Source organism: Orcinus orca, chromosome X (genome assembly GCF_937001465.1).
Source record: "Orcinus orca chromosome X, mOrcOrc1.1, whole genome shotgun sequence".
Lineage (NCBI taxonomy): Eukaryota > Metazoa > Chordata > Mammalia > Artiodactyla > Delphinidae > Orcinus > Orcinus orca.
The window spans coordinates 129,793,953-129,821,352 of record NC_064580.1 but is presented as its reverse complement, the minus strand read 5'-3'; the positions used below and the strand labels follow the sequence as shown (position 1 = coordinate 129,821,352).

General features: G+C 37.0%; 1 protein-coding gene and 1 pseudogene across 4 annotated transcripts in view; both read left to right on the top strand.

Annotated features, from left to right (window-relative positions):
• GABRA3 (gamma-aminobutyric acid type A receptor subunit alpha3) overlaps nt 1-27,400 on the top strand; it is a 428,677-nt gene that overhangs the window by 355,824 nt on the left and 45,453 nt on the right. For all 4 annotated transcript variants that reach the window (XM_049705028.1, XM_049705027.1, XM_049705029.1 and 1 more), the window contains one exon: nt 12,918-13,000. In XM_049705028.1, the coding sequence (XP_049560985.1) occupies nt 12,918-13,000 (83 nt within the window). The remainder of the gene's footprint in view (nt 1-12,917; nt 13,001-27,400) is intronic.
• Nucleotides 1,313-1,413, top strand: LOC117198210 (uncharacterized; annotated as a pseudogene).

The following is a 27,400-nucleotide window of genomic DNA, read 5'->3' as shown; positions in this document are numbered from 1 at the left end:
AGAAGTCTGAATGGTTATAATGTATGAAGGAGAATTTGAAGAGACTAGAGCATAAGTGGAGGAATAGGTAGACTAGAGATATACTTGTAATAAAGTGCATAAAGAGAAGAGTTTGAAGAGGAGATGACAGTGTACACAACTGTGGAAAGAATGGAGTGGAGTAGATATAAACAGAAGAGAGGATGTATGGAATGAGGTGGTTGGAGGGAAGTGTGATGGGCAGAAAAGGAACACATAGAGACTGAGAATAATAGAGGGAAAGAAACAGAGTGAATGAGGAGAACAGGATAGTGGAGAAACTGAATAATAAAAGGAAAAGAGAATAGAGGATAGGTTTAAGTTTTGGAGGAGGAATAGAAAAGAGAGAAGAAAGGAGATGGGAGGATGGGAATGTTGAAATATGAAGAAGAGAGGATGCAGACTGAGGAGGGCAGAAGATTAGTCACCTGAAAATAGAGTTGGATGAATGGGAAGATGACCATTAGGTCCTTCATTCTAGTCTGAATTGGACAAGAAAGTGGAGTTCGATAAGATAGAAGTCTATGCAGAATGCCCTTGTGCTTATTCTGAAGGACAGAACAGAGGAGGTACAGAAGTTCAGGAGCATGATGAAGCTATTGGTTCCCTTACACAGTAAATGCTTCACTGTTGACCCAGGAAGGTGGATCCAGAGGGAAACCTAGGTTCAAAACTTAAAATAAGAGCTTGACTCTATTTATCACCCCATAATTTATTTGTCTAGTGACCTTTTGCAAGACACAAATTATCTGCTTTCTCATTTTGATAATAATGTGGCTGCTGCCTGTCTTGTAGACACATGAAAAGCACAAATTGGATAAGGTCTGAAGAATACTTAGAATTTTTCAGGAAATGTCATTCTACAGCATTCCTCTCATTATTTTGACCCTTAGAGGTAGTATCTGGGGGCTTCCCTGATGGCGCAGTGGTTGAGAGTCCGCCTGCCGATGCAGGGGACACAGGTTCGTGCCCCGGTCCGGGAGGATCCCACATGCCACAGAGCGGCTAGGCCCGTGAGCCATGGCCGCTGAGCCTGCGCGTCTGGAGCCTGTGCTCTGCAACGGGAGAGGCCACGGCAGTGAGAGGCCCGCGTACCGCAAAAAAAAAAAGAAAAGAAAAAGAAATAGTATCTGAACTCCATAGGAAAATTAAAGAAGGACAACTTTTTAGAAAAATATGACCAAGCATTGCATGGCTGTATAACTAGGACACTTTAGAATCAAGCCTTCCCTTGCTTCATCTTGTGACCTCAAGACAACCGTAAAAATGCAGGCCAAAGCTCATTACCTGCTGTTTGCTTCAGCAGCACACATAGTAAAATTGAAACAATGCAGAAAAGATGAACAGAGTCCAGGTCAAGATGATATACACATTTATGAGGTATTTTCCATTTTTTCAGACATGGATATAGGGAACTTTATTTCTATTAATGACATCTTATTTATTAATGAGGATATGGGGAAATACGTTCATTGTTGTGTTCTTTATACTTATTATATATAAATGTTGCATAATATATAATACAATAAAAAATGTTCCAGTGAGTATTTGAATAGGAGGGAAAAGTACTTTTTGAATTTAGCTAGATTTTATCTCATTCACTTGAATCATTCATTCAACATATTTATGAGTGCTATTGTGTTTAAGGCTTTGGGATATATGCTGAACTACAGAGATAAATAAGACACAGCTCATGCTCTTAGTGACTTTACTGTCTAGTAGTTAAAGAAAACATATGCACAGATAGCTGCACAATAATATAAAAGTCCTTAAATAGAGGCAGGTACAAAATGTGATGGAATTACAGGGTAAAAAGCATCTAAAATCATGTGGAGACTTAAGCAGTAGGTGTATTTAGGTTAAAGCAGTTGAATTATGTTAAATGTTGCTTACACCACATTACATTGAACACTGTTTGGTTGCATTGTTGAAAGACATGCTTTTTTGTGAAACTCAATATAGGAGCTGTGTCTACAATTAAAAATGAAACATTTGGAAAAAAAATCATGTGGAGACACCAAGGAAAGTTGTGAAAAGGAGATAATACTTATCCTGTATCTTGAATTTTAAAGGAAATATAGGTAACTATTAAACAGATGGGGGACAGGGTGAGGTATAGGAGGGAAGGAAAATAGCATACACAAATGCAGGTATTTATGAGTTGACAACATGCATCAGAAAATTCATGTCTGTTGTTAGAACTTTTATTTGTTAATTCTTCCAAAAATATTTCTTGAGGGCTTAATCAGACCCAAAGAGTATTCTGGGCACTAGGGATAAAGTGGTGGGCAAAAATAGATGTGGGTTCTGCTCTCATATAACTACATTCTATTGGGGAAAACAGTTAAACCATGATGAAAATGTAGAATATGTGCTATGATGAGGGAAGCACAGAGTGAAATATGCTTTATGAGCATATGCTATATGAGCATCTAGCAGGGACAATGAAGTGAGTCTATGGGGAATATCTACAATGAATTCCAGAGGAAATAACTTTTAAACTGCAACTTAAAAGATGTGTAGAAGTAAATTATAATAAAAGATAGGGAAGAAATGTTCCAGAGAGAGAGAGTACAGCAGATATGAAGGCCAGAAGAATGAGCAGGGGAGGTAGTGATGATACAATAAAGAAACTTAAAAAAAGTTCATTGTGACTGAACTGTCACCTAATGCAATTTTGTGTGCCCAACACACAGTGAGGCCAAACAAACCAAACCATTGGAATTTTGTGCAGATAAAGGTTTACTGCAGGACCAAGCAAGAAGAATGGGTGGCTCATGCTCAAAAAACCCAAGTCTCCCCATTCTGATGGTTTTGGGGGAGAAGTTTTTAATAGGCAAAATTTGGGGTGATAGTTGTGGGATGTGTGACTTTTTTCTAATTAGTTGGTGGTAAGGTAACAGGGCAGTGGCTGATGGCTTGGTGTCTGGCAACATTCCTTATTTATTGGAATGACAGGCAACATTCTTTGTCTACACTTGGAGTAAATGTGATAAGCCATGTGAATTGCTTGACATATGTCCTGCCACATGCCCACTGTGTGGAGGTTTTGTGTTAATATCCCCATTTTTATAATTACTAAACTGAAGTTTCAATAGAACAACAGTCACACCATTAATAACTGGCAGAGCTGGTACAGAATCTCAAGTCACTCTTATGTTAAAGCAAACTGTTTTTCCCTACTACATCCCACTACTTCCTCTAAGAAGGGAATGTAGGGGATATCAGTTTTAAGCATAATGAGTTTGAGGTGGACATGACAAGCTGCAGCTGGAAATGCAGGTCTGTCACCCAGAACTTTGACACAATGGGATTTTATAAAATTAAATACATTGCACAAAGTGTCCTCTATATATTAGGCCACACACTAATAGTGTCCTATGTTTAGGTACAAATTAAACAAAATAAGCACTCATTTCTCCATGTTTGCATCATCAAGAAGAAAATGGTATTTTTTGACCAATTAAGAGAGACTTATTATCATATTCAGACCTGCATGCCTTCCTTTATCCCTTGTCTGATTGGGTCAGTTTTGCTCCTGTACTTGGGATGTTCCGAAGACAAATTATTTGAAAGATAAATTGTGCATGATACCTGAACTTTCCCCACCAACACACATGGAAATGTTAATAATAAAGCTCCTCTCCTCCTGCTTTAGATGTAAATAGCTTGCATTTGAGTCTTCATTACAGAGACTTCCTCTGAAATGACCAGGAACCAGGGAAGGCATTTGGGTCACATTGTTAGTTGTATAGGACTTAATGTAATCAAATCAACCAAGCATTGATAGCTTTGTTTCACACAGTCCTTTTTTGTAATGGCTTTTGCTCTAGGGGATTCCATCTGTAGTTCGTTATTCATTAAGCTAGAAACTGACTCACAGAACCACACTTAGTGTGTTTCACTCTGATGAACAGAAGAGCATAGAAGAGATAGAGTGGCTCACTTTGGACCCTGAGAAAGCTTACAATGAGGTGAGAAGCAAGTAATATTACAAGTCTCCGTTAATCACAAATTATGGTGTGGACTCTGTGTGGTGATATCAACCCCTACCCTCCAAGAATTCACATCTTAGCAGGAAAGATAGGACACATAATTTACTGTACTATAAGGCATAATGGAAGTTTCACAAAAAGCCAACAATGAGGTGCTATAAGCTAAAAATTATAGGTTTCATTACAGCTTGGAGACATGGGCCCAGATGTGGGAAAGCACCACATGGGAACTAGCATTTAAGGGAGGGAAGGAAAAATGTATTCCCAAGAGGTCTTCTCACATTTGTTTCATTTTTGCCAAATGCAAGAGGAAATCAGGGCCTTGAAATAACAAGAATTGCCTTTATTCTCAAAGGCAAGAAGCTGAACCTCAGGCAGATTGAGTCTGTTAAAAAGAACTGATTCACTTTGTTATAAAGCAGAAACTAACACACCATTGTAAAGCAATTATACCCCAATAAAGATGTTAAAAAAAAGAAAGATCATTCTAACACAAGGGGGATTTACAGATCATCAGAAGGGTCCCTCTGGTTCCAAAGAACCCAACTATTTTAGACGCTACTGTTTTCGAATGCAAGTTAGTGTGTCCAATGCCCAGTGAGGCCAAACAAATGGAAACATTGGGGTTTGGAGCAGAGAAAGCTTTATTGCAGGGCCGTGCAAGGAGAAGAGGTAGATCATGCTCAAAAAACCCAAATTCCCCAATGGAGAAACAGGGGATTTGTACCTGGGAGGGCCCCACAGGGTCCTGCTCAGTTTCACTACCCCTAGACAGAGTATGTATGTTATAGTGAAATGAACTTTAGGAATTAGGAGCTCTAAGTGTGAGTCCTAACTCTGGCCCAGATAAGCAGTGTAACCATGGACAAGGCATTTCTGTTTTCTGGACCTCAGTTTCTTCTTCTGGGAAATGGGGCTGAAAATGCCTGCTCTGTCTATCTTGCAGAATATTTATTAAATCAAGAAGCATTTACTGACTATATGCTATGTGCCAATCACCGTACTATGCATCAGATTAGAATAATATGTAGAGACCCTTCTCTCAAGTTTCTCACACTTACTTGCAGAAGACAGACACATAAACAGACTGGATATACTGTGTTTCCGTCAAGTAGAGCATTTATAGGGACATGAAAGTCATCTAACTTTTTGTTTTTTGATGTGGCACCCCAGGCAGGAGTGGCTCCATCTTGAGCCCAGAAAGTTATTTCAACAGTGTTAAGCACTAAGCTACTTGTACAAAGTGCTCTGGGATTTCTGTGAGCTGGAGAACTCACTATGCCTATAGGGCACATACAAAGTTATCACAGAAGAGGTAATATTTGAGCATGGACTTGAATGGAATTTGTTCCACATATAAAGAGGAAAGGGCATTCCTGGCAGGACAAAAAAGAACCCAGCAATTTGTAGAAAGGCACAAAAGCATGAGAGCTTTGTTTGGCAAAATCACAAGTATTGGCAGATGGCTGGAGAGTGGGGGAAAAGTGTGAATATCAGAAAATGAGGATGGAGCAACACATCTGAGGTAATTGTTAAAACCTAGATGTGCTCCATATAAGGGCTAAATGCAGTAGTGAAGCTCTGGTATTCCAATTAGGAAGCCCAAGGGCTTCCAGTGTACTGAAGCCTTTTGCCTATAGCTTGAGGATTTAACGGGAAACTTGCAGAAAACTGGGATTCTTTTTTTTTTAGGTTTTATTGGAGTATACTTGATTTACAATGTTTTGTTAGTTTCAGGTGTACAGCAAAGTGAATCAGTTATACATATACATATATCCACTCTTTTTTTTTATGATTCTTTTCCCATATAGTCCATTACAGAGTACTGAGTAGAGTTCCCCGAGCTATACAGCAGCTTCTTAGTAGTTATCTATTTTATATATAGTAGTGTGTATATGTCAATCCCAATCTCCCCATTTATCCCCCTGCCTTATCCCTTGGTGACCATAAGTTTGTTTTCTACATTCGTGATTCTACTTCTGTTTTGTAACTAAGTTCATTTGTACCCCTTCTTTTTAGATTCCACATATAAGCAGTATCATATGATATTTGTCTCTCTCACTATGACTTCACTCAGTATGACAATCTCTAGGTCCATCCATGTTGCTGTGAAGGGAACCCTCCTACACTGTTGGTGGGAATGTAAATTGGTGCAGCCGCTGTGGAGAACAGTCTGGAGGTTCCTTAAAATCTAAAAATAGAACTACCATATGACCCAGCAATCCCACCCCTGGGCATATACCCAGAAGAAACCATAATTCAAAAAGACACATGCACCGCAATGTTCATTGCAGCACTATTTACAATAGCTAGGACATGGAAGTAACCTAAATGTCCATCCACAGAGGAATGGATAAAGAAAATGTGGTACATATATACAATGGAATATTACTCAGCCATAAAAAGGAACGAAGTTGTGCCATTAGCAGAGACGTGGATGGACCTAGAGACTGTTGTACAGAGTGAAGTAAGTCAGAAAGAGAAAAACAAATATTGTATAATATTGCTATATATGGAATCTAGAAAAATAACGCAGATGAACTTATTTGCAAAGCAGAAATAGAGACACAGACGTAGAGAGCAAACGTACGGACACCACAGTGGGGAGGTGGGGTGGGATGAATTGGGAGATTGGGATTGACATATATACACTACCATGTGTAAAATAGATAACTAATGAGAACCTACTGTATAGCACAGGAAACTACTCAGTGCTCTGTGGTGACCTAAAAGGGAAGGAAATCCAAAAGAAGAGTGGATATATGTATACGTATAGTGGATTCACTTTACTGTACAGCAGAAACTAACACAAGATAGTAAAGCAACTATGCCCCAATAAAAATTAATAAAAAAAGAAGATGTGATACATATATACAATGGAATACTCAGCCATTAAAAAGAACAAAGCAATGCCATTTGCAGAAAACTGGGATTCTTATGACTAATATACTGCTTGGTTTGGGTGTTTAGTGGTGATATATTTCAAGTGACTCATCCTCTACTAATAATGGCTATTAAAGGTTTTACTATCTTTTCTATTTCAACATTAATGTCAGATCCTGCCCTTTACTCCGTGATAATAGAAATAGCCTGCCTGACACCTCAACCACTCCTGAAGAGTGTTTTTGTTTACTTGAGGTATAATTGATGTACAGTATTATATAGGTTTCAGGTGTACAAGTGATTCACAATTTTTAAAGGTTATACTCCACTTAAAGTTATTATAAAATATTGGCTATATTCGCTGTGTTCTACAATATATTCTTGTAGCTTATTTATTTTAACATAGTGCATTGTACCTCTTAATCTGCAACCCCTATCTTTTCCCTTCCCCTTTCCCTTCTCTCTCCGCACTGGTAACCACTAGTTTCCTCTTTGAACTCATCTTCTATTAATCTTCCCCCTTGGTCTCTCCACTACAGCCACAGTGGCATAGTTGCTATTTTTGGAACACATTGGTCACATTTCTACCTCAGGGCCTTTGCATTTTCTGCTCCCTCTACTTTGAATGTTCTTTTTCCAGGTGTCCATAAGGTTCACTCTCATTACCTTCAGGTTTGTTGCTTAAATGTCACCTACTCTGTGAGGTATTCCCTGAACACGCTATTGAAAATTGCAATGCCTCGTCAATAGTTTCTACTCACATCTTATTTTTTTTTCCTGAGACATATTGCCTTTTAACACATTATATAGTTTACTTATTTTACTTGTTTCTTTTTTGTCTTCCCTCTACTCAAATGTAAGCTTCAAGATGGTAACAACCTTGGTATGTTTGCTGATGTACTTATATTGCTTAGAATAATACCTGGCATATAGTACACGATCAAAAATTATTTGTTGGGCTTCCCTGGTGGCGCAGTGGTTGAGAGTCTGCCTGCCCATGCAGGGGACACGGGTTCGTGCCCCGGTCCGGGAAGATCCCACATGCCGCGGAGCAGCTAGGCCCGTGAGCCATGGCCGCTGAGCCTGCACGTCCGGAGCCTGTGCTCCACAACGGGAGAGGCCACAACAGTGAGAGGCCCACGTTCCGCAAAAAAAAAAAAAAAAAAAAAAAAAATTATTTGTTGAGTGAAACAATTAGAAAACTTTTAGTCAGCTCTATCCCAGACTTGTTGGGTTATTTGAGAAATGTTCTTCCCTTCTGCTTTATCATATGTCAAATATATGATGGGATAAAACTGGATGCTTTCTATAAGGGTCTTTCAGTTCTGAAATTCTAGGAAAGAGGCTAGATGACCACTAAGTATAGGTTGAGATATTATGCTATTAAGGAATCATATTAAGATGCTATTTGCCTGTTGGTGCTTTGCGATGACCTAGAGGGGTGGGATAGGGAGGATGGGAGGGAGACTCAAGAGGGAGGGGATATGGGGACATGTGTATGCATATGGCTGATCACTTTATTGTGCAACAGAAACTGACATGGTATTGTGAAGCAATTATACTCCAATAAAGTTCTATTAAAAAATCAAAAAAAGAAAAGAAAGAAAGATGCTATTTGCCTGGAACCCTCGGAATACCTGAACCCTATATTGCCCGATCTATACCTCGCGTCTGCAAGGTCCCCACAGAAATACATGCTTTTAGGAAAGAAAAATCATTCGTTAGTTAATTGATTCAATAGATATGTATTGAACACCTACAATGTGCTAGGTACTGTGCTATGCTCCTGGCACACATCAAAGAAGATCCAAGACAAAAATCCATAGCTCTACAGTAAGGAGAAAAAAATGATGATAAATAGAAAAAATTAATTACATGGCATGTTATAAGTTAGGTACTATGGGAAAAGAAAGCGCATGGTAAAGTTTACTAACCATAGTATGGGTAGTAAACTGAATGGAGGTTGGGGTAGGCCTCATTTACAAGATAATAAGAAAAAAAACAAGATAGTTAAGCAAAGACTTGAAAGAGACATGAAAGCATACCAAATGCAAGGGCTATGATGTAAGAGAGACTGGCATGTTGAAAGAGCAGCAAGGAAGCCAGAGTGGCTGGAACAGAGTGAGCAAGGGAGGGCATAGTAGAAGATAAGCCAGAGAGGAACAGAAGATAAGATCATGTAAGACCCTGTAAGCCATAGCAAGAACTTTGGCTTTTACTCTGTATAAGATGAGGAAATACTAGACGGCTATCCTGTAGAGAATATATAGGGTTGGCCAAAAAGTTTGTTCAGGTTTTTTGTAAGATGTTATGGAAAAACACGAGCGAACTTTTTGGCCAACCCAATACTATAAGGAGAAAGGGTAAAAGTAGAGATACAAGTTAGGGTGCTATGGAAGCAATAAAACTTTAACTTATTACTGTGGTGGAATAAAAACCAGCTGTTGAGAAGCAAAGGGTGGGATGACAAGGGAGCCAGGGTGCTACAAAACATAGTGAACAGTGAAATGAGGGCAGTACCTGAGGAGGGTGTGGGTATGTGTGTGCATGTATGAAGGGCTAAAAAGTACCTCCTTCCCATCTGTATTCCCATCTGTGTCTTTCATCCCCAAAGAAGGGAATTTCCTGTATTACCTTTTACTGCTGGTCTTTGCATAGGAATCAAAACAGGTTAAAACCTGGCTGGGACTGAGGTCCTATGATCTGATTATCACATTTTGAGGGGTCTTGGACCTTCTTTGAAAAGCTAACTGAAGACTACTTGCTGTACAGTAGATCTCTAAGACTCCTTCATCTTGTATAACTGAAATTTATTACCCTTTCACTAATACCTCCACTTTCACTCCAGTTCCTGGCAACCACCATTCTATTCTCTGCTTTATGAGTTTGACTATTGTAGATTCCACATATAAGTGAAATCCTACAGTATTTGTCTTTGTCTGGCTTATCTCACTTAGCATAATGTCCTCCAAGTTCATCAGTGTGGTTGCAAATGGTAAGATTTCCTTCTTTTTTAAGGCTGGATAATATTATATTGTATGTATATACATGTTCTTATCCGTTCATCTGTTGATGGACACTTAGTTTGCTTACATGTCTTTGCTATTGTGAATAATTTTGCAATAAACATGGGAGAGCAGACATCTCTTTGAGATCCTGATTTCAATTCCTTTGGATATATATACCCAGAAGTAGGATTGCTGGATCCTATGGTAGTTCTATTTTTAATTTTTGAGGAGCCTCCATGCTATTTTCCATAGGAGCTGCACCAATTTATATTCTCACCAAGAGTGCACTAGGGTTCCCTTTTCTCCATATCCTCACCAACACTTGTTATCTCTTATCTTTCTTGATAATAGCCATTCTAACAGATGTGAGGTGATACCTCATTATGGTTTTGATCTGCATTTCCCTGATGAGTAGTGATGTTAAGCACCTTTTCATACCTGTGGCCATTTGTTTATCTTCTTTGGAGTAATGTCTATCCCAGCCAATTAAAAATACTGTGTTGAATACTTAAAACTTACTAAGTGGGCAGATTTTATGTTAAGTGTTTTTGTCACAAAAATCGTAATAATTTAATAACAATAAAATAAAAGAGGGTGGAAGGAAAGTTTTGAAGGGGATGGATCTGTTTATGGCATAGATTGTGGTGATGAGTCTATTAGCCTGAGTGTAGTCAGGATGCTTTCTGCTGCAGAAAAAGCTTGAAGGGTCTTGAAAGTTGTAACAAGGAGGAGGGAAGGCAAGAAGAGAAGACAGTATGATGCAGTTGTTCAGAGAGCATTAGGATGCATTTAAGAACCAAGGAAAAGAGCATAGCATAATTTGGCTTGTGAAGTACCCCACCCCAACCAACATCTGCCTTCTCATCACTGCTCTATGCTTAGGTGGATGGGAAGGAAGATAGGAAAGTTATTATGAATCAGTTCTGCTCCTAAGCAGAAATCAATACCTTTTGCACCTTGCTTTGATTATCTATTTGTTGTGGTTTTATTTGCCATGTCCCTAGGACAGCTGGGTAGACATAAAGTAATTTCCCCTTGGCATTACTCATAAGACGCAGTATCTTGGAAATACTAATATAAGTGGAGAGAAGGAACACAATTTTCTTTATTAAACCCTCATGAAATCTTTTAATTCTCAAACAGGAGCAAGCTTCTCAGTGAAAGACATTTCTCTTATATCAGATTCTTTGAGTCATGAAACCCCCTATTTATGCCTTAAGAATAAAGGGTAGATTGGTAGGGTATTGCAGGCTGACTTGGGAATAGAGCTTTTGTCCAAGACACATGGGAATTTTTATAAATATCTAAGGGATTAGTTAGAGCTGCAAGGACACTTGCCATCTACTTCCCACCTGTTACTATTTAGATAAGGAAATGGAAAATAAGATATGGGTAAATATTTGCTGAAGGGCACACACTTGGCTTCTGCCTTCCAGCCTAGGGTTCTTGCTAATAAACACTTGAGCATGTTTGCTTTAGTCAGCCTGCTTTGAGCAATATCTACTACTGCTACTCTGATCACTTATGAGGTGTCACACATTTATCATGCTTAAGAATTAGCCAGGGGCTTCCCTGGTGGCGCAGTGGTTGAGAGTCCGCCTGCCGATGCAGGGGACACGGGTTCGTGCCCCGGTCCGGGAAGATCCCACACGCCGCAGAGCGGCTGGGCCCGCGAGCCATGGCCGCTGAGCCTGCGCGTCCGGAGCCTGTGCTCCGCAACGGGAGAGGCCACAACAGTGAGAGGCCCGCGTACCGCCAAAAAAAAAAAAAAAAGAATTAACCAGGATTGGAGATTCTTGCCAGTTGGCCACCTAAAGCTCCAAGAGAATAGCAGAGATTGAATCCAATATAACCAGGAGGTATACAGGTTAGCTAGAAATAGCTCATCAGAGTTAGGTGTCAAATAATTCTGAATTTTTGCTGTGTGAGTCCCATTTACACATAGCAGGCTACTTTCTAGGCCAAAGAAAGTTGAGGCTCAAAAATATCTGCAGGAAAACAGAGGGGAAACTTTGGAATCGATTATTTAGACAGACTGATGCAGAAGAATGAGTATGTGGGCATGGCAAGTCGTACCCTATCCAGATTTCCACTGAGGGATCCATGAACAGTCTCTCCAATATGTTGTCCCTATTAAGAGAACATGAGCTCTTCAGACTTGACCTCTGAGGTTTTTGATGTCCTCCATAAACTTTGTATTTTTTTTCTGGCCAGCTACTGTGTGTGTGTGTGTACATGTACAAGTGTGTGTATGTATTCTCAAAGAACCATCTTCTTAAACAAAGCTATAGCAGTTGCTGTAAGCAGCAGAGCCATCTTTTGTGCTTGTTTATTATCAGGTTAAAGATATTCTTTCTAGGGACTTCCCTGGTGGTGCAGTGGTTAAGACTCCACGCTCCCGTTGCAGGGGGCCCGGGTTCAATCCCTGGTCAGGGAACTAGATCCCACATGCATACTGCAACTAAGAGTTCACATGCCACAACTAAGGAACCCACGAACTGCAACTAAGGATCCTGCCTACTGCAACTAAGATCCGGCGCAATCAAATAAATAAATATAAAAAGAAAGATATTCTTTCTATACATCTCTCCTCTCCAGTGCAATCTCTAAATTATTTAACTCACATGATAGCCTGATGAGGAGAATTATTTTGGAAATAATTAAACTGCTATCAGGAGTGAATGAGTCAGTACCTGGTGTTTCCAGACTTCTCTGGTGGTGAAGTAGCTAAGGGAGCTCAGTTAGGATAGACAAATGATATTTGTTTTCCTAAAGGTGGTAAGGTGGGATTTATATCTGATCTAAAAATCTAATATTGAATGCTACCTTGAGAGGCTATCTAGTTCATTTAATCCATCCCTTGTGTTCATAAAGTCTTGGATCTCAGTGAACCTAAACAAATAAAATCCCATTATTCTTAGCAGCACTCCATTGCTGGTGAACGAGAACTCAGCTCCATGTTTAATATCATTCATTTTAGCTTTATTTCATGTTCTGTTGTTCTTCCTTTTAGGTTAACAATTCATGCCGAGTGTCCCATGCATTTGGAAGATTTTCCTATGGATGTGCATGCCTGCCCACTGAAGTTTGGCAGCTGTATGTATTTTCTCACTTTCTGTTTGCCTGATCTTTTTCCAAAAGAAACAGAATATTTCCTATTCTGTCCCTTAGTAGTTTCAAAAGCTGAGACCTTTAATTCAGGCTGGTATGTGAGTGAGGAAGGGGAGTGGGGTGGAGTAGTACTAACTGATCTGGAGGAGATTTAACCTTTAATAGTTTTCCTTCTAGACAGGAAACCTTATTTCACCATTTTAGACTAATTTGCCTTTCATTATATTGAAACATTAACATCTGTTTCCTAAATTATCCAGAAGACAAACTAAGATAGAACTAATATAAAGTACAGTAGTAGCTTCCTAAAGGCAAGATCCCTCAAACAGAATGTGTTTGTATTTTTGAAATGCTTATTCTACCTGCATCCTCATATACTGTAGTTCTATCTAATTCCCTACAGTAAATGGTAGACGGGAAGAGACTCTAGAAATTTCCTCATTTTTAGAGAGTACTGCCTTTGCCAGTAGCTGTAAATCTGGCAGAGAAATGAATAGATACATAGCCTATTTTCAAATGAATTAGAAAAATCAAAATTGAATAGAATTAGAGTGAGTTTCTGACTAAGAATTTCAGAGTAAGTTTCATTTGGGAGTCATCAGAGCAATATATCAAGGTCTGTGTTGATCATCTCTAAATTAGATTTATCTCTGTATTTTGAAGTAGAAAGTGCGTTTGAAGAGACCCAAGTAATTGTGTGTGACATATTTTTTTCAATCATTGTCAAATATTTACAGATTGTCTCCCATGGGCCAGGCTCTGTTCTAGGAGCTTGGAATGTATCCATGAATAAAACAAAGACGTGCCCGTATGGAGCTTACACTGTAGAGGACAGAGTGATGGCAAAAGAGAAAACAAACACTATATGAAAAAGTAAAGTATGTTGTAAAATGAGAAGCACCATGAGAAGACATAAAAGTACTACAGAATAAGGTGGGGTCAGTCATGTCTAGGTGGAAGATGAGCATTGCCATTGAAATTTAAAATAGAGTAATCAGCATAGGCCTCTTTGAAAAAGTGATATTTGGGCAGAAATTTTGATGAGGTAAAAGGTTTAACAAGGCAGATATTTGAGTAAATAATACTCTAGTTAGAGGGAACAGCCAGGGAGTCAGATAAGTATATCAGATATGAGATCAAAGAGGGGATCAGGTCATCTAAGTCTTGAAGAACATTAAAAGGCTTTGAATTTTATTCTGAGGGAAAATGGGGAGTGATTGGAATATTTTGAAGAAAATAATTATGTTATCTGATTTATGGTTTTTAAAGAATCATTATGGATACTCTGTTAAAAATATAAGTATGAGAAAGGTAGAAGCAGGAAGTCCAGTTAAGAGGTTATTGCAGTATTTCAGATGAGAGATGATAATGGCTCAGGTAAGAGTGCTAGTGGCATAAGTGGTAAGAAGTAATTTGATTCTGGATATATTATGAAGGACAATCCCAGAGGATCCTCCAATGAATTAGTTGTGGAATATTAGAAAAAGAGAGAACTCAAGGGTGACTTGTACATTTCTGTCCTAATGGATTTACTATCAAGTTAGATGAGTATTACTTCCACTCTGGGTAGGATAGAGTTGTTTGTGGATAAACAATGCTCCCCTCATGAACAATTAGGAGACCCAGAACTGTTGAGCAATAAGGATTGAAGAGACTAAAATTCTGGAGAAAGGGTAGAACCTCTCACAGATGAATCTGTGACCTGTAGCTTCTTCATTCTTGGTGGTACTTGCCAATTCTGGCCATGGATTGCAACTTGGAATTCAAGTTTGGCCCTGGGCATAGGGCTGCTGCTGGATGATATATTAAAAAAAAAGTAGGGCTTCCCTGGTGGCGCAGTGGTTGAGAGTCCGCCTGCTGATGCAGGGGACATGGGTTCGTGCCCCGGTCCGGGAAGATCCCACATATCGCGGAGCGGCTGGACCCGTGAGCCATGGCCGCTGAGCCTGCGCGTCTGGAGCCTGTGCTCCGCAAGGGGAGAGGCCACAACAGTGAGAGGCCCACGTACCGCAAAAAAAAAAAAAAAAAAGTAATAATTCTGATGGTCACACAACACTAAGTGATAAAAGTAGAGATCTAAGAGATCTCAGCCTCTTGACTAATACCCCTCTCAATACAGTTGCTGAATTTTGAATTTGCACAAAGTATAATAACTAACATGAAAACCTTTGGAAAGTAGAGCTGGCTTTCCTACAGTATCCCAATGCTATAAAAAAGATGACATGCTAGGCTATCCATTTAAAATCCTGGAGAAGCTATGTCCTAAATATAAGGGAATATCAGAGACAGACTAAGTTTAACCAAAACCATGACACAGCTCAGTGCCTTATGGGATTAAGGTGATAATTATCCCACACTATCTGCCTAACAAAGGAAAGAATGAAGTCTCTCTCGTGGAAGTCAACATCATCTGAAAACTCTATATTTTTATTACACAACGTCTGGAATCCAATAAAAAATCATTAGGCATACCAATAGGCAGAATAATGTGATCTAAAACCAAGATCCAAAACCAAAACCAGAATGTGAAAACAGACCTACAAGTGATTCAGATATCAGATTGTAGATAAGGACTTTTAAAAACTATGGTTAGGGCTTCCCTGGTGGCGCAGTGGTTGAGAGTCCGCCTGCCGAGGCAGGGGACACGGGTTTGTGCCCCGGTCCGGGAAGATCCCACATGCCGCAGAGTGGCTGGGCCCGTGAGCCATGGCTGCTGAGCCTGTGCATCCGGAGCCTGTGCTCTGCAACGGGAGAGGCCACAACAGTGAGAGGCCCGTGTACCGTAAAAAAAAAAAAAAAACTATGGTTAATATGTTCAAGAAAAAAGGGAAAAGATGAATAAAATAGATAAAAGATAGGGAATTTCAACAGAAAATTGGGATCTATAAAGGAGAATAAATTAGAAATTAGTTATGGAAAAGTACAATATCAAAAATTCAGAATTCAAAGGGTGGATTTAATAAGTAGAAGACAGGATTAGAGATCTTAGAAATAGTTAAATAGAAAATGGCAAAACTGAAGTACAGAGAGACAAAAACACAGAAAAGAGTAAATGAATATGTGGGACACAGTAAAATATATTGTCATGTGTAATTTTGTAGAAGAAAAACAGGAAGAGAAATGAGCAAAAGCAATCATTAAGTGGCTAAAGGTCAGTCATTCTTAAAACTGATGAAAGTTATCAATCCAAAGATTCAAGAAATTGGTAAACACCAAGCAGGATAAATACAAAGAAAACAACACTGATTCTAAAGTTTAAATAGAAATATAAGAGTGCCAAAAATAGCTAAGACAATCTTGAAAAAGACAAAGCTGGAGAGTTTACAATCAGAGTTTACAATCAAATCAAATCCAATACCAGATAAGAAGACTTATTTTAAAGTGTTAAAGCTTTGGTATACTTTAAAGCAATATGTATTATTGTTGCAAAGATAGAAAAATAGACTAATGGGGCATAGCAGAAAGTACACACACACACACACACACACACACACACACACACACACACACACACACAGAGGTGGGGGGTGCTTTATCTCTCTCATATACAAAAATAAATTCCAGATGGGTTACAAATCTAAATGTGAAAAGGTGAAAGGTAAAACAATAAAGCTTTTAGAAGAAAACATAAGAGAATATCTTTATGATATTAGAAGAGATATAAATTACTTAAACAGGACATAGAATAGCACTAACCACAAAGGTAAAAGAGGATGACTTGGAATATGTTAAAAATTAAGAGATTCTCTTTATCAAAAGATAATGGTGAAAAGGCAAGCCATAGAGTGGGAAAAATATTTGCATTGCATGTACATGACAAATTACTCAAATCCATAATTATTGATATCCCCTACAAGTCTATAAGTAGTAGTCAGAAACCTCAATAGAAAAAAAAAAAGGCCAAAGTGTTGAACAGTCACCTTATAAAACAGGGTTTTCCAATCACCCACATAAAGTGATCAATTACATTAGTCAGCAGGGAAATGCAAATTGCAGTCCAGAGAATACTACTCCACACCCACTAGGATAACTAAAGTGAATTGCTGATAGGAATGTAAATTTGTACAAAGGTTTTGGGATGTTGTTTGGTGGTATCTACTAGTGCTGGACATACATGTATCATATAGCCTAGCATCTCTAGTCCTGAGTAATTTCCAAACATAAATCAGTACTTATGTCTACCAAAGGCATATAATGAATGTTCATAGCAGAGCTAATTTTAGTAGACTTGATACTACCCTAATGTCCATCAAAATGGATTAAAAATCTGTGACAAAGAAATTAATACAACATTGTAAATCAACTATATGTCAATAAAAATATCTGTGACATATTCATAAAATGGAATACTATATAAGAATGACAAGTATATTATACTCAACAACTCAATCTGAATGAGGTCACAGGTTTAATGCTGAGTGAAAGCCAGACACATCTATGTATATAGTGCATGATTCCATTTATGTCATATATAAAAATAGGCAAAACTAATCTGTGGTGTTAGAAGTCTTTAATATTTCATCCGTCATTGCTGTTGGTAGTATTTCCAAATTTCTATCATATTAAACTATGGAAATCAGGAATAAGAGTTGGAATTCCCAAGAATTTCATAAATTAAATGTTATTCATAAAACACTTCAGACTTTCATGCTCTTTGCTCATTATTATGGATATACAACTTTTTAAAATAAGAAATAACAGGTTTAGAAGTATTAGCAAATGCCAGTAACATTACTGTAGAAGATACTCAAACACTGGAAAACACCAGCAAACCTTATTGGGTAGTATTTGAATTAAAACATTTGGATCTCTTAGCAAGGTAACAGAACTATACAAAATCAAATGTCAAAATTGCCAGTTTAAGGGTTTATTTTGCTTCTCAAACTTGCTATATCTTGAAAAGACACTCACAGGGTTTGTATATTGTATACTATGCATATAGACTTAATATCTAATTTGCAAGAATGACTTGCTATTAGCAGCATACAGGGCTACAAAGATACACTTATAATAAGCAAAATCAACTGATCCGATCAACATGTACTCCTGTGTTGATATTTAGAATTTCAATACTTTTGACTCAGTGTGCCAGCATTTCCTGTTCTTGCTTTTCACTTGACATTAGTAGATTTCTTTAAGCCAGTCATGCTTCTGTGTCTATTGTTAAGCTTTAATTCTTATAGTAGAATTATAATACTTTTTCCATTTTGCTGATTTCTCAACTATTTTTCTCAGTATTTGAAATTCAGAAAAAATATATAAATTTCCCAACAAATGCCAGGAAGGAGTTTACACATAGAAACAATAGTCAGGATAATGGTTACACCTGATGGGGGTCATGCTTGATAAGGGACACAACTAGTGCTTCTGGGTGCTGATTATATGGAATGTAAGTCTGGTGTTCAGAAAAGATATCTGGACTGGAGATTTAATTCAGGTTTCATACATATAGATGATATTTAAAGCCATAAGGCTGGAGAAGTCATCTACAACATTTAGAGGCTAAAGAGAAGAGAATAACTCAGTAAATGTGAAGGATAGGATAGCTGAAGCATGAGGAAACTTCAGGGAACATATTGTCCAGGAAACCAAATAAAGTACATTAAGAAGGAGAGAGTGGTTTAAATTCTTAAGTGGGCAGTTAAAGTTAACCTTAAAATCTCTAATAAGGAAGCAATTCTGGAGTGGTGAAGTGAGAACTTCTGAAAATCCACTCTTCCATAAAAGTAACAAGAACATTTTCAAAAATTGGCAAAATAAACTTTCTCTCCAAACTCTAACCAAAGGCTCACAACAATCTGAGGAGTGTTAGTTAAGAAAAATGGCTGATTCTCAGTAAGGCCAGAGAACTCTGTTCCCATCCTCTTTACCCCTACTCTGTAGAAGCCTGGAAGATTTTATAATGACAAAATGGTCAATCCATCAGGAAGATATAACAATTATAAAGATATATGCACCTAATCATAGAACCCCGAAATACATGGAGTAAAACTGACAAGAATTGAAAGGAGAAATAGACAATTCAACAATAAAAACTGAATATTTTAATATTCCACTTCCAATAGAACAACTAGACAGAACATCAACATAGAACTAGAAGACTTGAACACACTACAAACCAACTAGATCTAGTAAACATTTATATTGCGCTCTACCAAACAATATCAGAACACATTATTCTCGAGTGCACATGGAACATTTTCTGTTTTAGACTATATGTTAGGCCATAAAACAAGATGCAATCAGTTTAAAAGTATTAGAACCATACAAAGTGTGTTATCTAACCTCAATTGAATGAAATTAGACATCGATAACAGAAGGGAATTTGGGAAATTCACAAATATGTTGAAATTAAATAACACACTCCTAAATAAACAATGGCTCAAAGAAGAAATCACAAGGGAAATTAGAAAATATTTTGAAATTGGTGAAAATTATGCACAATGTAAAAACAGCCTAAAGCAGTGTTCAGAGAGAAATTTATAACTGTAAAGCCTGTATTAAAAAGAAGAACCTGACCTTCCACCTTAAGAAACTAGAAAGAGAAGAGCAAACTAAACCCAAAAGAAGCAGAAGGAAGAAAATAATAAATATTAGAGTGAAATTAAATAAAATAGAAAAACACTAAAGAAAATCAAATAATCTAAAAGTTGGCACTTTGAAAAGATCAGTAAAACTGATGAACCTTTAGCTAGACTGACTAAGGGCTGTGGGGAACACAAAACACACACACACACACACACACACACACAAAAACAAGAGAATAATCGTATTACTAAAATTATGAAAGAGGGGACATCACTACTGACCTTACAGAAATAAATAGGATTATATAAATACAGAATTTATATATTTAAATTTATTTAAATATATAAATATTATATATTTAATAAATATATATATTATAATTATATATTATAATATATATAATAAATTATATATATTATAATTTATTTATTTAAATACAGATTAAATAAATACAGAAATAAGTAGGATTATACAGGAAAACTATGAGCTGCAAATTATAGGTCAACAAATTATATAGCTTAGATGAAATGGAAAAATTACTAGTAACACACAAACTACTGAAACTGACTGAGGAAAAAAAATAGAAATTTTTATTGGACCTATAACAGGAGACTTAATTAGTAATTTTATAACTTCCCACAAGGAAAAACCCAGGTCCAGGTGGTTTCACCATTGATTTTACCAGACAGTTAAAGAAGAATGAATACTAAGTCTTCACAAAGTCTTGTAAAATACAGAAGAGGAGGTGACAGTCAGGTCAGTATCACTATGCTACCAAAACCAAAGATCACAAGAAAAGAAAAGCAAAGACAAATATTCTTTATGAATATAAACACAAAGATCTTCAACAAAATACTAGTAAACCAAATTAAAAAAACTTAAAAATGGATTATCCACTATCTTTAAGTGGGATATATCCCAGGAATATAAAGTTGGCTTAACATCCAAAAATCAATCAATGTAATACACCATATCAATAGAATAAAGGACAAAAACCACTTGATCATTTCAATAAATGCATAAACACATATAATTCATGCCAGAAATCCAAATTTGTCCTGATTTGCCAGTAACTAGTGCCTATAACTTACCCTGTAACTTTGGATAATTTAAAATCCTGACTAAGTATTTGAATTAGTTATAAACGTATACAGTGTTTGTTTCCATTTGGTTTTATATGTATGCCAACCTTAGGCTGTAGTTGTTATGTTCATCAGAACTCTTGTACTTTTACTGAATATGCCCAAACCAAACTGATTATTTTTTTTTCTCTAAAACCTTCTTTTGTGTTCCCTGCCTTGGCTTAGATCCTGTATTTAGGTTGTTGTTTATCTCTTCAACCTCATCTCGTATCTCTTTCCCCTTTACATCAGCCTTCTGCCAGTTCCTAGAACACTGCAACACTGCAAGATGTTTCCCACTTAGAAGACTTTGCACTTTCTGTTTTTTTGTGGTTGTTTGTTTGTTTGTGGCCTGAAATATTCTCCAGCAAGCTCTGGCTTTTGCTTATTTTCCATTTTCCTGCTTAAAAGCCACCCCCTCAAAGGGGTTTTCTGTGATCACTGTATCTATTGAAACCCCTCCCCACTTCATAAACTCTGTTTTATTTTTTATAGCACTTATCACTGTATGATATTATCTTTATTTATTTACTTATATATTTTCTGTCTTTTTCCACTAGACTATAAGCTCAATGAAAGGATGGGACCTCAAATGTCTTATGATCTCTGTACATTAACTGTCTAATATAATGTCTTAGTATTTGTTGAATGAGTGACTGACTTAATCAATCAAGCAAGCTAGCAATCATTCTCTGACAGTATGAGTTCAAAGGGAATGCCTTCTCATTGGTGTTATCATGGCAGGATTGATATTTACTTCCCATATTCCTGGGGCTGGCACATACCAAGGCTCGAGTAACAGAAGGAGGCATTTGGCAAAGCAACTAAAGGCAAAGAGATGCTAGTGCCATCATAACCAATACAATATACGTTGAGGGGGCCATTCTGGGAATGCTGTAGTTCTGATTGTCTGATAGATAGCCTTTCTGCAGTATCCATTTCCCAAGCCACTCTACCCCTGCTCCTCCATGAAAAAAAATGAAACTGAGGAGAAGGGGTAGGACTCTACGTGAGGGAATTTGAGGGCTTACAGGAGCCCAAAGTTCAGGGAGGAAGGAGAGAAGAAAGAGAAGGCCTAAAGGGGAAGAGTTCTGTTCCCCAGTGGGTGAATGAATTCCATCATTAGCCAAGTACTTGCAGAAGTTACAAACTCTGTGTCATCTAGAATCCTTCCATAGACTTCCTCCTTTTCTTTCTTAACCATCATGAAAAGCCACCAGTTATATTCTGCCACTGAGATCTCCTCCCTATTCCACTTAATTCATCCCACTGTCTAATACTCTATATTGTGTCCTAAATGTCATTCACACCAAACATTGTGATGGCCTTTTAACTTCTGTCTTGGCTTTAGCTTCACTCTTTCTAACCAGGCATCCATTTTGCAGGTTGAGCAATCTTTCCAAATTATACATCTGGCCATATCATCTCCCTATTTCAGGCATGTCCACAAGAACTTATAGCCTATGGACTAAAACCCTTATTTCATTTTTAAAAATTTAAGTATAGTTAATTTAAAATATTATATTAGTTTCAGGTATACAACATAGTGATTCAATATTTTAATACATTATACTTCATTTAAAGTTATTATAAATTATTGGCTATATTCCCTGTGCTGTACAGTATATCCCTGTATTTTACTTATTTTATACATAATATAGTTTGTGTCTCTTAATCCCCTACCCCAATCTTGCCCTCCCGCAAGTCCCCTTCCCACTGGTAAGAACTAGTTTGTTCTCTATATCTGGGAGTCTGTTTCTGTTTTCTTATATTCATTAGTTTGTTGTAATATTTAGATTCTGTATATAAGTGATAACATACAGTATGTGTCTTTCCTTGTCTGACTTATTTCACTGAGCGTAATACCCTTCAAGTCCATCCATGTTGCTGTTGCAAATATCAAAACTTCATTCTTTTTTATGGTTGAGTAACATCCCATTTTACCCCTCCACACACACGCACACAAACACACACAATATATTGTCTTTATTCATTCATCTGTTGATGGACACTTAGCTTGCTTCCATATCTTGGCTATTGCAAATAATGCTGCTTTGAACCTTGGGGTGCAGATAATCTTTGCAAATTAATATTTTCATTTTATGCATATATACACCCAGGAGTAGAATTTCTAGATCATATGGTAGTTCTATTTTTAGTTTTTTGAGGAACCTCCATACTGTTTTCCATAGTGGCTGCACCAACTTACATTCCCACTAACATTGTACTAGTGTACTAGGTTTCCCTTTTCTCCATATCCTTGCCAAGTTTGTTATTTGTGGTCTTTTTGATGACAGCCATTATAATACATGTGAGGTGATATCTCATTGTGGTTTTGATTTGCATTTCCATGATGGTTAGGAATATTGAGCATCTTTTCATGTGACTGTTGACCATCTGTATGTCTTTGGGAAAATGTCTGTTCAGGTCTTCTCCCTCTTTTTTAATCAAGGTTTTTGGGTTGTTTTTGATATTGAGTTATATGAACTGTTTATATATTTTGGATATTAACCCCTTATTGAATGTATCATTTGCAAATATTTTCTCCCATTCAGTAGGTTGTCTTTTTGTTTTGCTGATGGTTTCCTTTGCTGCACAAACGCTTTTAAGTTTAGTTAGGTCCCATTTGTTTACTTATCCTTTTGTTTCCTTTGCTTAAAGGGACAATCCAAAAATATACTGCTAACACTTATGTCAAAGAGTGCTCTGCCTATGTTTTCTTCTAGGAATTTTATGGTTTCCAGTCTTACATTTAGGTCTTTAATCCATTTTGAGTTTATTTTTGTATATGGTATGAGGGAGTGTTTGAATTTCATTCTTTGACATGTAGGTAGCTGTTTTCCCAGCAACATTTATTGAAGAGGCTGTCTTTTCTCCATTGTATATTCTTGCCTCCTTTGTCATAGTTTAATTGGCCATAAGTATGTGGGTTTATTTCTGGGCTTTCTATCCTGTTCTATTGATCTATATTTCTGTTTTTGTGCTAGTACCATACTGTTTTGATTACTGTAGCTTTGTAATACAGTCTGAAGTCAGGGATCATGACTTCCAGCTTTGTTGTTTTTCCTCAAGATTGCTTTGGCTCTTTGGGGTCTTTTGCACTCCCATACAAATTTTAGGATTATTTGTGCTAGTTCTGTGAAAAATGTCATGGATATTTTGATAGGGATTGTATTAAATCTGTGGATTGCTTTGAGTAGTATGGACATTTTAACAATATTAAACAATTTAACTATTTTAATTCTTCCAATCTGTAAACATGGGATATCTTTCCATTTGTTTGTATCATCTTCCATTTCCTTCATCAATGACTTACAGTTTTCAGAATATAGGTCCTTCGCTTCCTTGGTTAAATTTATCCCTTCTTATTTTATTCTTTCTAATACAATTGTAAATGGGATCGTTTTCTTGTTTCCTTTTTCTGATAGTTTATTATTAGTGTATAGAACAGCAACAGATTTCTGTATATTAATCTTGAATCCTACAACTTTACTGAATTAATTTATTAATTCTAATAGTTTTTTGGTGGAGACTTTAGCATTTTCTATGTATAGTGTCATGTCATCTGCAAAGAGTGACTGTTTTACCTCTTTCCTTCTAATATGGATGCCTTTTTTTTTCTTGTTTTATTGCTGTGGCTAGGACTTCCAATACTATGTTAAACAGAAATGGCAAGAGTGGGCATTCTTGTCTTGTTCCTGATTTTAGAGGAAAAGCTTTCAGCTTTTCACCATTGAAAACACAATGTTAGCTGTGGGTTTGTCATAGTTGGCCTTTATTATTTTGAGATATGTTCCCTCTATGCCCACTTTCTGGAGAGTTTTTATTATAAATGGATGTTGAATTTTGTAGAATGCTTTTTCTGCATCTATTGAGATGATCATGTGGTTTTTGTCTTTCCTTTTGTTAATGTGGTATACCATGCTGATTGATTTGTGGATATTGAACCACTATTGGATCCTAGAATAATTTCCACTTGATCATGGTATATAATTCTTTTTATATATTGTTGGATTTGGTTTGCTAGTATTTTCTTGAGGATTTGTGCATCTATATTCATCAGAGATATTGGCCTGTAATTTTCTTTTCTTGTATTGTCTTTGGTTGGGTATCATGGTAATAATGGCCTCATAGAATGAATTTGGGGATGTTCCCTCCTCTTCAATGTTCTGGAATAGTTTGAGAAGGATAGGTATTAATTCTTCTTTGTATACTTAGTAGAATTCCTCTGTGAAGCTGTCTAGTCCTGGACTTTTGTTTTTTGGGAGTTTTTTGATTACTAATTCAATTTCACTACTAGTGATCAGTCTGTTCAGATCGTCTAGTTCTTTCTGACTCCACTGTGGAAGAGTGTATGTTTCTAGGAATTTATCCATTCCTTCTAGGTTGTCCAATTTGTTGGCATATATTCATAGTATTCTCTTATGATTTTTTGTATCTCTGTAATATTCATTGTAATTTCTCCTCTTTCATTTCTTATTTTGTTTATTTGCATCCTCTCTCTTGTTTTTCTTAATAAGCATAGCTTAAAGTCTTGTCAATTTTATTTATCTTTTCAAAAACCCAGCTCTTGGTTTCATTGATCTTTTCTATTGTTGTGGGTGGTTTTTCTTTTTGATCTCCACTTCATTTTTTTCCCCCCTGATCTTTATAATTTCCTTCCTTCTGCTGACTCTGGACTTTCTTTGTTCTTCTTTTTCTAATTCCTTTAGATGGTAGGTTAGGTTGTTTATTTGAGATTTTTCTTGTTTCCTGACATAAGCTTGTATTGCCATAAACTTCCCTCTCAGAACTGCATTTGCTGCATCCCATAGCTTTTTGAATGTTGTGCTTTCATTTCATTTGTTTCAAGGTATTTTCTGATTTCCTCTCTGATTTTTTTCGTTAGCCCATTGGTTTTTTAGTAGCATGATGTTTAGCATCTACGTGTTTGTGTTTTCTTCATTTTTCTTCCTATAATTGATTCCTAGTTTCATATTTTGTGGTCAGAAAAGATGCTTGATATAATATCGATCTTCTTAAATTTATTGAGACTTGCTTTGTGGCCAGAATGTGATCTATCCTGGAGAACTTCCATGTGCACAGAAAAGAATGTATATTCGGATGTTTTTGGACAGAATGTCCTTTAAATATCTATTAAGTCCAATAGGTCTAATGTGTCATTTAAGGCCATAAAACCCTTATTTCTTGGTGTGGGCAATTAAGCTATTTTATAATATAACCTCAGCTTCCTTTTAGCCTGTAAGTCCAGGGATACCATTAATTCCCTTAACACTCCATGCTCTCATATGGATTTTTGCCTTTGCTGTGTTGTTCTTTGGCTAGGAAAGTCCTTCTATCACCTACTAAATGTGACCTCATCTTCTGAGTATCACCCAGTTTATGAATCCTTCTCTAACACTACACTCTAAGCAGAATCAATAGAGCCTCCTTCTGGTCTCACTTAACACTTGTTTTTGTTTCATTAGTGTGCATACATCTAATGTTTAGGCTTGTGCTATAACTATTGTGCAATGTCTGTCTCCATCAATAGATTGTGGGCATACTGGTGGTGCTCACTGTGCCTTATTAACCTTTTTTACAAATATGGGGTCAGGCTGTGAGCAGACAATCAAGTAGTTTTCAATTTGTTTTTTGAATATATTTCTCCCTCTTCCTTCTCTTCCTTTAGTAGTTTTTGCCTTTCCTGATTTGACCTCCAACAAATGAGAAGAAAATCCTTTTTCCTCCTTTTGATTATTATCAAAGAAATGAAACCATTGCTTTTTGCATAAAACAAGTTGCCACTCTGGGCCCAGTGAAGTTTCTAAGGAACTGGTAGCTGCACAACTTATTGTCACATCTGTATTAGAACAGGCTAGGATTCTTAGGGCTAATATTCAGGATTGTATGCTCAAGGTACTCAGTTTAAGTTAAGAGGTTCAGCAAGAAATTCCTTTTCTTTCCTGGGGGTGGATAATATCTTCCATCACCTACCCCTTCACAGAAGGACCTGCTCTAATTTCCATTGTCAAACTCTTGGGTATATTGGGCAGAACACTGCTTTGTCCTTTAACCATAGGGAGTTACAACCACTTGAATGGCAAAGATAAGAAGACATATACAGAAACAAGAAGAACTACAATCCTGTAGCCTGTGGAACAAAAACCATATTCACAGAAAGATAGAGAAAATGAAAAGGCAGAGGGCTACGTAACAGATGAAGGAACAAGATAAAACCCCAGAAAAACAACTAAATGAAGTGGAGATAGGCAACCTTCCAGAAAAAGAATTCAGAATAATGATAGTGAAGATGATCCAGGACCTCAAAAAATGAATGGAGGAAAAGATCGAGAAGATGCAAGAAATGTTTAACAAAGACCTAGAAGAATTAAAGAACAAACAAACAGAGATGAACAATACAGTAACTGAAATGAAAACTACACTAGAAGGAATCAATAGCAGAATAACTGAGGCAGAAGAACAGATAAGTGACCTGGAAGACAGAATGGTGGAATTCACTGCTGCGGAACAGAATAAAGAAAAAAGAATGAAAACAAATGAAGACAGCCTAAGAGACCTCTGGGACAACATTAAACATAACAATATTCGCATTATAGGGGTACCAGAAGGAGAAGAGAGAGAGAAAGGACCTGAGAAAAAATTTGAAGAGATTATAGTCGAAAATTTCCCTAACATGGGAAAGGAAATAGCCACCCAAGTCCAGGAAATGCAGCGAGTCCCATACAGGATAAAC